Source organism: Gekko japonicus, unplaced genomic scaffold, assembly GCF_001447785.1.
Source record: "Gekko japonicus isolate JY-2015 unplaced genomic scaffold, Gekko_japonicus_V1.1 scaffold590, whole genome shotgun sequence".
In the NCBI taxonomy this organism is placed as follows: Eukaryota; Metazoa; Chordata; class Lepidosauria; order Squamata; family Gekkonidae; genus Gekko; species Gekko japonicus.
The window spans coordinates 902,869-916,362 of NW_015161968.1; the positions used below are offsets into that span (position 1 = coordinate 902,869).

The following is a 13,494-nucleotide window of genomic DNA, read 5'->3' on the forward strand; positions in this document are numbered from 1 at the left end:
ATTCTCTGCTTCTGGTTTGAGGTTTGTTTTTAATGAACTTTTTAGGTTTATTAAAAGGTATTTATGCTACTTTTATGTCTATGGCTTGTTTTAATCACTTGTTTTTTGTCTTGATAAAGTATGGTGTTTTATGATTTTTTTTATTTTTTTCCTTGGAAGCCATTGCAAGCAGAACTTTGGAGAGGTGGTATTAGGACTGTTAACCTCCAGGTGAGGGCTGGAGATCTCCTGGAATTCCAACTGGTCTCCAAATGACAAAGATCAGTTCCCCTGGAGAAAACAGCTGCTTTGAAGGGTGGATTCTGTATGGCATTATACCCTGCTGAGGCCCCTCCCACTACCCTCCCAGGCTCCACCCCCAAATCTCCAGGGATTTCCCAACTTGGAGCTGGCGACCTAGGTGGCATATAAATTCCCTAAATAAATAGTCTTTTTTACACTAAGGCTGAAAGACATTTAGAATGCCATGCGAGGTATTGTTTCAGGCGCCTGATGCTATCTTTTCTCCTCCGCATCCTCTTGGATATGTGTAAGTACTCTTGTATGGCACTTCTGTTCTGGAAAAAAGAGAATGATCTGTTTTGAGGTGCTATACATCCTTACAAAGCAGGAGGTGGAGACAGATTTAAAGTCATTTATGTGAAAGCAGGAGGGGCAGCTGAACCTTCTATCCAAAATGCTTTTTAGTCGTTCCTTACCCGGTGGCATTACGTGACAGGAAGAAAAAAGGCTTTAAATGCTGTTTGGGTTGGGGGGGGGGTCACCTGCCTGCCTATGCTGCATTTTAAATTTCCACTTAGTCCCTCTCTCCATTTCTTAGAAATGTGGCAGGACCTGGGTTGGGTCCCTGTGATTAATTATATCATAACATACAGTTTTATACCACCCTTCCTCCAATAGGATCAGAGCAGCAAGCATGGTTCTCTCTTCTCCATTTTTTTATCTTCTCAAAAGCCTTGTGAGGTGTTTTAGGCCCTTGCTTCTTGGCAGTGTGGGGATTTGAATTTGATCCTAGTCCAACACTACACAACACTGTCTCTCACCTTAACCCCACTTACAGCTTGATAACCGGAAAAGGGAAGCCTTTTTTTGCACATAAATGTACAGAACATACAACAAAATACATATGAAATATATTATATACTAGGAATAAGGCCTGTTGTGAAAATAAATATATCAAGCTCTAGAAAGAGGCTCTGGGCACTCAGCATCAATTTGCTGTGGCAACCTTAGCAGGGTATAATGACACAGAGCTTACTGTTTTCTCCAGGGGAACTGATCTCTGCTGTCTGGAGAGCAGTTTTAATTCTGAGTGATCTCAAGCCCTCACCTGAGTACTGGTAGCAATGGTTCCCCAGGAGAAAATGGCTGGTTTGGAGGGTGGAGTCTATGGCATATCTGTCTGAGGTCCCACCCCTCCTCAAACCCCAACCTTTTCAGGCTCCACCCCTCAAATATCCAGGAATTTCCCAACCTGGTTGGCAACCCTATCTCCTTCCCAGCCAACCATCAACCTACCATTATCTGCCCCTGATCTCTACCATCTGGAAAGCAGTTTTAATTCTGAGTGATCTCCAGCCCTCACCTGGAGACTGAAGCCAAAAGTGAGAGATCACAGGAGGAGATGGAAGTCCAAACAAAACATCCATGACAAAAATAATGAAGAGTCAATAAAGATATATATGTGAAATTACTATAATAATTATGATTCTGTGGGAAACTCTCTTCTTTTATCGCTCACACACAACAGATATTTGCAATAAAATACCTGTTTCACAAGGATTGCTTTATATGAGCATGTAGGAATTACAATTCTTATCCATTTCCACATTTCAATTCTTGAAATAAACATCCCATGTTGACTCTCTGATATCAGAACCCAAGGTCTTTGTTATTTTTGTCATGGATGTTTTGTTTGGACTTCCCTCACCTGGAGATTGGCAGCAATGGTTCCCCAGGGGGAAAAATACAGCCTTTCTCTGCAGTGGAGACCAAAGCAGCTTATATCATTCTCCTCTCCTCCTTTTGATCTGCACAACAACCCTGTGAGGTAGGTTAGGCTGAAAGTCTGTGACTGGTCCAAAACTTCCACAGCAAGAACCTGGGTCTGGTAGACCCTGCTCTGAAGCACTAACTGCTATGCCTAGGGTAGCCAACCTCCAGGTGGAGCCTAAAGATTGCTCAGTATCACAACCAAACTCCAGAATACAGATCTCTCCACCCCCTGGAGAAAATAACTGCTTTGGAGGGTGGACCCTATGGCATTCTGTTCAGCTGAGGCCTCTTCCCTCCCCAAACTCTGGCTTCCTTAGACTCCACCACAGAATATACAGGAATTTCCCAATATGGAGCTGGCAACCCTAGTCAGGACTGGCCCCAATGAGTTCCCCACAAAAGCCTGGAAAAGGCTTCCTTCCTTTGTCTTTTTACTGACAGAACCAAGTTTGGTTGCCTAGCAACAGCTACTGAGGGAAAAGTTAGTCCTACAGGATCCAGGCAGGAGAAGTGTCTTTGTCAGGAGAGACAGCCATTTTGACAGGTTTTTTTTTTCCTGTGAGGGAAGAGTGTCCAGGCTAGTAGTGGGTGGGGGAGAGGAACCGACCCAGCCCCCAGCCAATGGCATGCAAGTACTCTTGAGTAGCAGTTCATGGGCCAATGGCTGATGGAGCACTCTGCACAGCCAATGGGAGAGCTGGTAATGGCCAGTACATAAGGGAATTATATATATATATAGTATGAGCCTTTTGCCAACAAAACGTTATATAAATTGCTAAATAAATGAATGTGAAACATGACTACATGAATATATGAATGTGAAATAAATGTATGAAGGTTTCACTCCCGCTGTCATAATTCAGGTGGGAGACATAGCCACTGTGGTCTGGTGCTGGGATGGGAGGACTGATGAAGGGATGGATTTGAGGTGGAAGCGGCCCTAAGGAGGTGGGATGTGGAGGAACTGGATGCTTCCCCACCACCCCCTCATTCACCACTATGTCTCCCACCTGCCCCAATTTTGGGTCCCCATTTCCAGTCTGTGATTTGGGAACATTTCTGCACCCTCCCCAATGACCCCAAAGTCAATCCTCACCAAACTTGGAGGACAGATAGAAGGGCATCCTGGTGAGGTCTGCTGCTAGTTTTACAACTCTAGCTTGCAGAGAGACCATTCGACACACTCCTCTTGAACCTGCAGCTGTGATTTCTCCAGCAAGCACTTTCCTGGAGGCACCTGCTTTTGTGGGAAGCTACTTGCCCACCCCACATCTAATCCTCATTAAACATAGTGAGCAAGTAGAAGGGTATCCTGGGAAGGTCCTCTGTGAGTTTGATGCTTCTAGCTTGTGGTGGGGGGCATTCAACAGACTCCTGAACCTACAGCTGTGATGTCCCCAGAAAGCAGTTTCCTGGAGGCACCTGCTTTGGAGGGGGTGGCTCAGTCCCCTGAAATCCAATCTTCACCAAACTTGGAGGACAGGTAGAGGAGAGTCAGCTGGGGACTTGCTACAAGTCTGGCATCTCTAGCCCATCTCTGGCATCTCTACCACATCACAAACCTCATGAAACAAACCGGTTTTGTAAATGGGGAGGTCCATGAAGGTTCATGGTTCATGTGGCCCCATGAACCAAAATGAACCTCCATTTTCCCGGTTTGTGCCCATCCCTAACTGGATTAAGCTGGAATTGTTTTGAACATAATACATATAGTTTTATGACTTCCAAATTATAACTCCTCCTTTTTTAAAAAAAAGTTCTCTTACACACTGGTTACCACATTCAATGGTTTTTGAAACCATGAAACTGAACGACTTCAAGTATCTCGCATGTGTCACTTCTTGGGATTACCAATTTTCCTGTCTACTGAGTGCATTTTCTCTAGTGTAGTCCTTGATCTGGGCAATCTGATTTAATTCACAATGGTGTTTTTTTTTAGTTTAGATTTTAAATTTTTATTCTGACTTGTCAGCATCTTGTGTGCCAAAAGTAAAAAATTATTAAATACATATATTGCTAATTTCCCCCTCTTAGGTGACTTTCAATGTGACATTAAGTCTCCCTGCTTGTGAGAAAAGTAGAAGGAACATCATAATCAGGCCCGTGGGTCTGAGTGAAGCTTTGGAAATTGAAATCCAGCCACAATGCAGCTGCAATTGTCAGAAGGAAGCTGAGGCTAACAGTTCCATGTGCAATGGGAGTGGCTCTCTGGAGTGTGGAGTGTGTGCTTGCAACCCTGGTTACATGGGTCCTCAATGCACATGTGGTGAAAATGACTCACCAAATTCAGATTCCTGTAGAAGTTCTCCAGAGCAGAGCTCTTGTAGTGGCAGAGGTGACTGCTATTGTGGACAGTGTGTTTGCCATCTATCAGCATATGGACATATTTATGGGCCATACTGTGAATGTGACAACTTTTCTTGTGTGAGATTTAGAGGACTGATTTGTGGAGGTAGGTCACCTTATCTGTAGCTTTTAAATGTAAAACCATCTCATAATATCAGTTTCATGGGTTAGGAGTGATGACCAGTGTTCCCTCTAAGCTGAGTTAGTGTGAGCTAGCTCACAGTTTTTTAGCCTCTGGCTCACACATTTTTGTCTTAGCTCTGTGAGATTTAGAGGACTGATTTGTGGAGGTAGGTCACCTTATCTGTAGCTTTTTAATGTAAAAGCATCTCATAATATCAGTTGCATGGGTTAGAAGTGATGACCTCCTCCCCAGGCATCAGAAGAAGATAAAGGAATTGACAGACACAGCTCTTCCTTAATGTCAGGGAGGTCAGGATACCCTCTTTTCAAAGCCTCCCCCTCTTCCTGCTTCTTAAAGGCAGCTCTAGATTTATGTGCCTCTTCTACATCATCCTATTCATATGTAGTGCCTCACTGTCCTTATAAGTCCCACCCAAGCAAGCCTTTGAACCATTGTATCACACTGCGAGGGAAGATGTAGTCTTATACCTTTACACTCAAAAAGTCTGAATTCTACCTCTACACTCAAAAATTCTGAATTCTTTCTCTGCTGGAAGTAGTTTTCCTCCAGTGGAAGAACCCATTTCTGCCAGAGTAAGTTTCCTTAAGGTTGGAGGCAGGCTTCCGAGCTTTGCTGAACAGCGTGTATACAAGCCACAGCCCCCTACTGCCTGCTATTAATTACAGAGTTCATCTGAGCCATCTCTTGACCTCTTTGCCCTCTTTCCCCTGGCACAGACCACATTCCCAAGTCCCATGGACTCCCTGCGGTAGAGCAGCTTGTGAGCCTCAAAAAGACCCATTCTCCCAAACAGTACTGGAGGGACTCCATAAATTAGTCATAATAAATTCTATGCCGATGCAGTGGAGGTCATATTTCTCCATGTTGTTTTTGAATGCTTCAGTACTTTTTTAATAAAAGGATTTATATCCAAATTTTAGAAAGAATTATGTTCAAGTGGTTTTCAGATAAAAACCATTAAAAAGAAAAAAACAACCCTGAAATCCCAACTGATACAAATTGGTGCTGTTCCGTTCATAATGTGGTTCTTAACATGGCGATTCTGGAAGCTCCAAGGCACAGAGTGACAATGACACAATGGCTTCCCTACATTTCAAAAGATATAAATCAGTAATTATTGAAATATATTATTCACCTTTTATTTTATTTTATTAAACATGTATCCCACCCTCCCAGCAAGCAGGCTCATGGCTGGTTCCATCAGTGTTAGAACAATGTACAATGACAGTTAAAATCCATTTAAAACAAGATTAAACAATAAAATAATCATACAATCATAAAATACCATGCAAAATCTAATTAATAACTCAGTAACTAAAAACGATGGTATAGTTCCCAGATGGTTGTTCAAGTTCAGGACATTGATGGGAGGTCAATCAGAAGGAGGGGGGAGGGACTCCTGCTGCCTCCACTAAAAGCTCGGTGGAAGAGCACCGTCTTACAGGCCCTTCTTAAGAATGTAACACATGAGGCATCTATCATACTTCTATCAACCCTATCTTTTTAGTCTCTCCTTTAGGGCTGGCAACTGCCAATTAGGGTCTCAAGTTCCCCCGGCATTACAGCTGATTGCCAGACTACAGAGATCAGTTTGCTATACCACAAATCCCTCCCTAATCCCTGCCCTCAGATCTCCAAGAGTTCCCCAAGTTGGAGCTGGCAAGGCAACCCTACTTCCCTCTCATTTTGTTGTTTTGTTTAACATTGAGCCTAAGGGTTAAGTCAGACTCAAAATCCAGTTTATTACTTTTGTGATCTTGATGTATGATACTGTTCCTGTTTGGACTTTGTCAAATAATCTAACTTCTTGGACAAGTAAATTTATAATTGTTTGCAGAGGTGAAGGTAACAGTAAAACAGTCTGGAAGCCTGGTGTATGAGAGAGGGATCAGGGGACAGCTGAGACTTGGAATGGACTGGGATAGAGATACTGTATAACTTCCATGGTTTTCATCAGGCAATGGAGACTGTGACTGCAGTGAATGTATCTGCCACAGTGGCTGGACGGGTGAATACTGCAACTGTACTACTGACACTGAAGCGTGTATTTCTGATGATGGCACCATCTGCAACGGGAGGGGCGAATGCATTTGTGGGAAATGTGTATGCTCAAATCCTGGAATTTCAGGCAGCACATGTGAAAAATATACTACCTATGTCGATCCTTGTAGTTCCAAAAGGTAAGGTATGCATGCATATTTTGTTTGTCTCGTGTTTAAAGACTTAGTAATATCTTAGGGAAGCTGAGTTTGGTTCATCATAAAGAGTATTCCTCCCCTATATTTTCTATGCAGATGGTATCTTTTCCCATAAATATTTCACACACTGGTCTATATAATTGATAAACTTCTGCTATGGGTTCCATATGTGTGCCTCACTTTCTCCTTTGTTAAATGGGTTGATAACTTTTTTACTTGGCTAGATTATCAGTTGCATTCTTCTCCATATTTAGCATTTGAAGCAACAGGGTTGCTATGAAGACAATTGCTCAGAAAGAACTGAACAGTTCTTTCCAAATTAGGTTTATAACACGTTTTAGTTATATAAATAGTAATATTGAAAACGGGTTATATAGCAGTGAAGTAAGAAGCAACAAAGAAGCAGCACATATGTGTATGATAAAAAGACTATAAAACATTATTACTATAGCATGATGGCATTTTGCATGATTATGTTGTGTAATGGGATAGGCAGCCTTGACCACCGTACACACAGCAGCACACAAGACCATTTTACTTGGTACCCAGGACCATATCTCCACCCACGCAACTGAGGTACTGATAGCAACATCCCTATTTAGGTCAAAAGTTACTGCCGTAGTGTTGTATGGCCAACCTCCATACAAATTAAGGCTGTATCCACATATTGCTGGCAATTGCACTATCATGGTGCTATAAGCAGTCATTCGCGGTTATATTTTCTTCTCCGCACAAGGAAATCAAGTTGTGAATTATTGCTATAGGAAGCGATCTTAGCAGGTCTACTAAGTAGAAAGTCCCTTTTCATTCAATGGGGCTTAATCCCAGGAAAGAGTTTTTAGGATTGAAGCCATAGTGCAGTAATAGCCGAGTCTCTCCAGTACCGGATGGAGGAATCAGCCCTGCCTTTCCACTTAGTACTTTGATATGGGCACTTGATCTGCAAAGCTGGTTGATGTCAGCAACTACCACTGCAATGCCATGATCTGGAGTGCAATAGTAAGGCAATGACTCAAATAATGAGGCCAAGCAGTCATTGTGCCTCATATGAAACATGTTTGCTGGAATAGTTACTCACAGGATGAAGTTGAACTGTTTGAACTCTACTTAAATTTGTACTTCCACACAAGTTATTGTAATATTAGTCATTTTTTTCTGGTACACGGTATGAAAATAACTTTCTTACATTAATGTCATTGATTATTTTCCAACACTAGGAAGCCAGAGCTGGCTTCTGTCCCAGATGAATCATTCAGAACCTTTCTACTAACTGATGTGGGCATTAGAACAATCCATAGTTTCTGTGTGTTTTTTTATCTCTTAGTCTTTCAGTGAATTAAATTATGCTGTTTCAAAGTCACTTAATCCCATTTTATTTTAACTGACATGTGCGGTTTTAAATTCTGACACATGTAATATCTTAGCGAGATCTATTAAAAGAGCCATACAATCCACTTGGAAAACAGAGAGGCATTATTCTATTGATGTTACACTTGGGTAAATTAGGCCCCCTTACTTTGATGCTAAGTAAGTCAGAAGCCATGATCCATAAAAAGAATTAGGTGCAGTTAACCCCCTTCCATTTCAGTGGGACTCGGATAGGCATAAGAAGGGGAAAGGTTATCAATGTAATCCCAAGAACACTTTCTTGGGAGTAAGCTCCATTGAGTAGAGCACTAAGAAATGGAGTAGATCAGCTTATGATAGCTCTCTGTGGGTGCAATGACATTTGGAAGAAATATATTCCATTGTAGCTATCTTCTGCTTCATTAAAGACTTCTGTATAAACCTGTCAATAACACAAAAATACAACACAAGTTAAAAACCGGGTGTTATGTTCATATAACCACATTCATTAATGATGTTGCCATGAGTTCATTTTATATCTCATTGGAACTTGGAGAGACTGAAAGAGCACAGAACATCTGGACCACAAAACATTTATTCTGCTTTTTAAATGCAGTTCATGTAAAATAACTGTTCCTTGACTCCCCCCCAAAAAATAGATCTTTTGTAAGGTTCTTCTTAAAGATGAAGACTACATATTTATTCTCTCTTTGTTCCTGCGGCCTCATAACTGAGATTGATGAGCTGTTGAATCATTTTTCACAGGAGCTGTGTAGAATGTTATTTAGCTACTAATGACCAGTCACAGGAAGAATGCACTGAAAAATGTAAACTGCTTGATGTGACCATCAGTAGCAAAGAAGGTCGGTACATTTATTTATTTATGTATGTATTTATTTATTTATATTGCTCTCACTGTGATAATAGGGACTTTCTGTGGGATGTGGGAGGAGGGTGTAGTTCCCTTGCTGTGGCTTGTGCTTTTCATTGTTTTAATAGATTTCATTTTATATTTTTAACACGTGTTCTTATATTTGTGTATCAATTTCAGCACCAATATGAAGCAAGCTAAAGCAACTCAAAATGTTATAAGATGAATAATACGAATGTGGGCTTTTAATTTAGTCTTTGGGACATACATGCAGCATTCTAACTAGCTTACTAAACAAAGAATAAGTCTCGGGTGTGGAGCCAAGTGAATGCTCAACAATCTGATCAGATATTAAGAGAGACAGATAAATGTTTCAGGGCTTCATTTTTTAACACTCTAAAATCCATAACTATCCTGAGTGGTAGTGCTAAATTCTAGCCACAAAACAGTTAAGCTACAACTCAGAAGTCTCTAACTGCTGCCCAACAAGTAGAAATTAAGCCTCGGAATCTGTTTCTTTTATTTCCTTCCATGCCATTAAAAAGTACTCACTTAGTAGCTTTACCGCCTCTTACTTTGTACATTGAACACAGATCTTTGAAACACCATGAGAAAAGGCTCATCCTCTCTATTACACCCAGGGCTCTAGTCGGGGGGGAGCTCTCAGGTACGGAGCTCCGGAAGAGAACCTCTAGGGGGCGGGGCGGTCACGTGGTGAAGCCCCGCCCCCTTCTTTACCCCGCCCTCTGCTTCGATCCTCATTCCGTTTGGGAATGAGGATGAAGCAGGAGGGTAAGTAGCCGGGCCTTCTGACACACTTCCGGTGATGTCAGGGGGTGTGGCCTTCTGTCACTTCCGGTGATGTCAGGGGGCGTGGCATATGCAAATAAGTTATGCTAATGAGTTATGCTAATGAGCTCCGGCAGCTCTTTTTCTACAACAAGACCCCACCCCATTTTTGTTGGAGTGAGCCTGTATAGAACACCTGGACATGTTTTTGCTAGAGGTCTCCTGGTGATCCTACTACTTTGGCATATTCCCACATTTTAAGAACTATGTTGCCTGCTTAGAAGCATAAGTAGTAATTCTGGATCAGCCAGAGTCCCTTTGGTCATGTTAATGAATCTTCTGGCCATTGGACTGGGGAAAAGAACACATTCTAATTCCTCAGGACTTTCTACCACTTTCTCTATTCTAGCCACAGTAGGGTTGCCAAGTCTGGGTTGGAAAATACCTGGAGACTTTACGAGTGGATCCAGGAGAGGGTGGGGTTTGGGGAGAGGAGGGGCCTCAGCATGGTATAATGCTGTAGAGGCCACCCTTTAAAGCAGCCATTTTCTCTAGGGGAACTGATCTCTGTTGTAAAAGTGGGAGATCTCCAGGCCCCACCTGGGGCTGACAACCCTAGGCCACAGTATTCCTTAATATCTCATAGAGGGTCTTCAGGCCATTCCATGCTCACAGGCTGCTAAATAAAGACAGTTGTTCGTTTCAAAATTTAAAATGTTACGAAGAGACTATTACAGCAATTAATGTTTGTTTAACTGGTTTCAGATTTGCTTACAAATCTAGTTTACTGTCCTTTAGTTGCCTAATCAGTGTTCCCTCTAAGCTGAGTTAGTGTGAGCTGGTTCACAGTTTTTTAGCCTCCAGCTCACATGTTTTTGTCTTAGCTCAGAAAGAATGGCTCCAGAGCAAACTAATTTATGCAATAGCCAAATAAGTTGCTCACAATTCTAATGCCAGTAGCTCACAAAGTGGAATTTTTGCTCACAAGACACCACAGGTTAGAGGGAGCATTGGTTGCCTTCTACCTTCTTCCTAATTTCCTGGGAGCTAAGGACTTTTAATTTTCTTCTTAGAGACAAGATTAATAAGGATGACAGTTAAGATTTGTTCTCTGAGTAAAACCCATTTTCTGGCATACTCTGCCAGAAACAGCCATCAATATATTTATTTCATTTGATTTCTTGACCACCCTTCCCTGCTTATGTGGGGCTCAGGGTGGTTCACAACAAAAATTCAATACATTTATAAAACCAATTACATTATAAAACCAATTAAAACCATAAAAATGCCATATTAACATTCAAACATAAATAACATCCTTACTTTTCTTCTCCAAGCATTAGAAAACACTTCTATTCATGCCCCGGTCACACGAGAGGTTTTAGGCCGGGAGAGGGATGGATCGGGGCCGCAGCAAATGGGCGCGATCCCACCGCAACATCTGGGAAGCGTTGCGCGCCCGTTCCCAATCCGCCCCTTCCGCCCAAAACCCCGCAGCAAAAAAGAACCACCTACCGAGGTGGTTCTTTCCAAAAGGCTGCATCAATGCCAGGTGTTATGCGCAGTTCGGCAGCCTCCCCCTCCCGATCATCTCTTCCTCCCCGGCATCTGATTGTGCCGGGGAGCAACAGCGCCGCAGCTCAGGGGATCTGTGGGATCCCGCCGCAGCGTCTCTATTTTGGTGCGGCTTTTGGCCTGTTTTTTTCCTGCCATATGGCAGGGACCTATCTCTGCTATTTGCTGACCTGTTTAATTTTTTTAATTTTTAAAATCTTACTTTATGGTCTTCAAGTAGTTTATATTTTATGTAAGTTACACCGAATATTTTATAGAGTGATGACTGATGATGATGATGATAAATAATGGGTTGAATCCAATGGTTTTCTGTGATTAATCTGCTAATGAAGATTGTGTTAAAGGAAGAACTTCTCCTCCAGCTGAAGATTCCTTGTGGTATTAGTTACAATGGATCCTTTCTGCTAAGCAAGGATTCTTCTACTGGAGATCAAAGTAGTTCTTTCTTTAATAGACAATTTCACACAGGGGAAGGGAACTACTGGAACCAACCCAACTTTTCCGCCAAAGTTTGCATCCTACATTTTCCTTCAGGTACTTTCCATAGTCCATTTGACTTCTGTTCACTGCTCCAAAACTTCACCGATACAAACTCTAAAAAATAAACTGTTACAATTATATCTGAACTAATGTTCAATCAAAAACTTTATTAGAAGATATTAGAACACTAAATTTTATGAGATATCATATTTTCAGAAGGCAACAGGTAACAAACTATTTTCCGTGGAATTGCCCTAATACAGTATTTTCCCTAGTTTGGCTATAGATTTCACAGGAACAGTGATGGTTGCTATCTCAAAAGGAGTTTGTGGACCGAAGCCTCAGACAAGACATTGTGGCTCTGGTATTCCTGGCATTAGAGCCAGCAGTTTCAGATTCCATCCTTCTCATTTTCTTTTTGTAGTCTATCACAGTTCCCTCACATATACTCCACCCCTTCCAGGGCCTCTTGAATAAACATCAAAGATTCTCTACCTGGGAAAGTTTAGGTGAAAAGTTTTCTTTGCAGAACTACATTCAATTCAGTAAAGAAACTAAAACTGGGAAGTCTGTCATCTTTGTTCCTTTTTACCTACAATTTGCCAAACAGCATTATGACTATCCAACAGTTCTCATTTTAATTCCAAAAGCATATTTAATTATGAGAATCCTGGTTGCATTGCCCTTTATAACAGCATTTTGGACTCAATAAGTGGCAGATCTTTTGAAAGGGATCAGTATCCATTTGATGTGGGAATATGCAACACTGAAACACAGTCTAGACATTCTACCGGTACCAAAAAGAAAAAGAGAACATATAGTTTACTTTGTACTATAATCACGGCTATTATATTCCTTAGACAGCAATGACAACTCTTTTGGAAGTATTTCTAATTCATTGAATTTCAAATTACTGCAGACTTTATGGGTACACTTGATGGTCAACATAGATTGACAACACCTGGACCTTCTCATCTGAAACTTAAGTGCAAAGTCTAACAAAGCAAAACAAAACCCTGAGGCGAAACCTTTTAGGAATAGAAGTATTGCATTAAATTCTTTTAGGTATTTTAGCGTCCCCCCTCCCCCTCCTTTTACTGTCTGTTGAACACAGGACTGGTGTTATAAATCCTTTCATCTTCATGGTTACTGCTTGATGAATTGAGCTTGACCTGCAGGATGGGTTTCTTCCTCCTTCACAGATAGCATGGAAGATAAATCTGTCCAGTGTTTGTTACAAGGGGAGAATGAATGTGTTATCACATTTGTAATGGAAGATGATGAACAAGGAAAAACAACCATTCACAGCATAACGCAGAAAGGTAGGTCGTTTGGCCTTGGTAAATCAGCTCTTATATACACTACCAACATGAAACAGTCAGGTTGACGTGTTCCACATTGTCCGATCTTAAATTTTAGAGTCAAAACACTCCTGAAATAGTTGTTCTGTGTAGCCCTTCATGAACAAGAGTCAACAGCTTGTATCAGGCCTAGAACTTCCACAGATGCAGGGGAGGATTTTCACCAATTTTCTTCTACTGTGGAAGACCTCTGATTCCTCTCATCCCCTAGGAGCAGCATTTTGTGGGAGGGATATTGGGCTACCACAGGATGGAAAAATCAGCACACACACACACACCCCGTATGATGCAGGCTTTGGGTTCTCTGCCAGGATACTCGGCTTCAGGCTCTGCACTCCAGTAAATCAGGCAAAAGTACTTTTATTATCAAAGAAAAGGCAAGGCAAC

At 41.7% G+C, this 13,494-nt stretch overlaps 1 protein-coding gene across 1 annotated transcript in view; it reads left to right on the plus strand.

Annotated features, from left to right (window-relative positions):
• ITGB6 (integrin subunit beta 6) overlaps window positions 1–13,494 on the plus strand; it is a 99,858-nt gene that overhangs the window by 77,327 nt on the left and 9,037 nt on the right. The window contains 4 exon segments of the mRNA XM_015429640.1: window positions 4,030–4,447; window positions 6,444–6,666; window positions 8,797–8,894; window positions 12,949–13,068. Of these exon segments, the coding sequence (XP_015285126.1) occupies window positions 4,030–4,447; window positions 6,444–6,666; window positions 8,797–8,894; window positions 12,949–13,068 (859 nt within the window).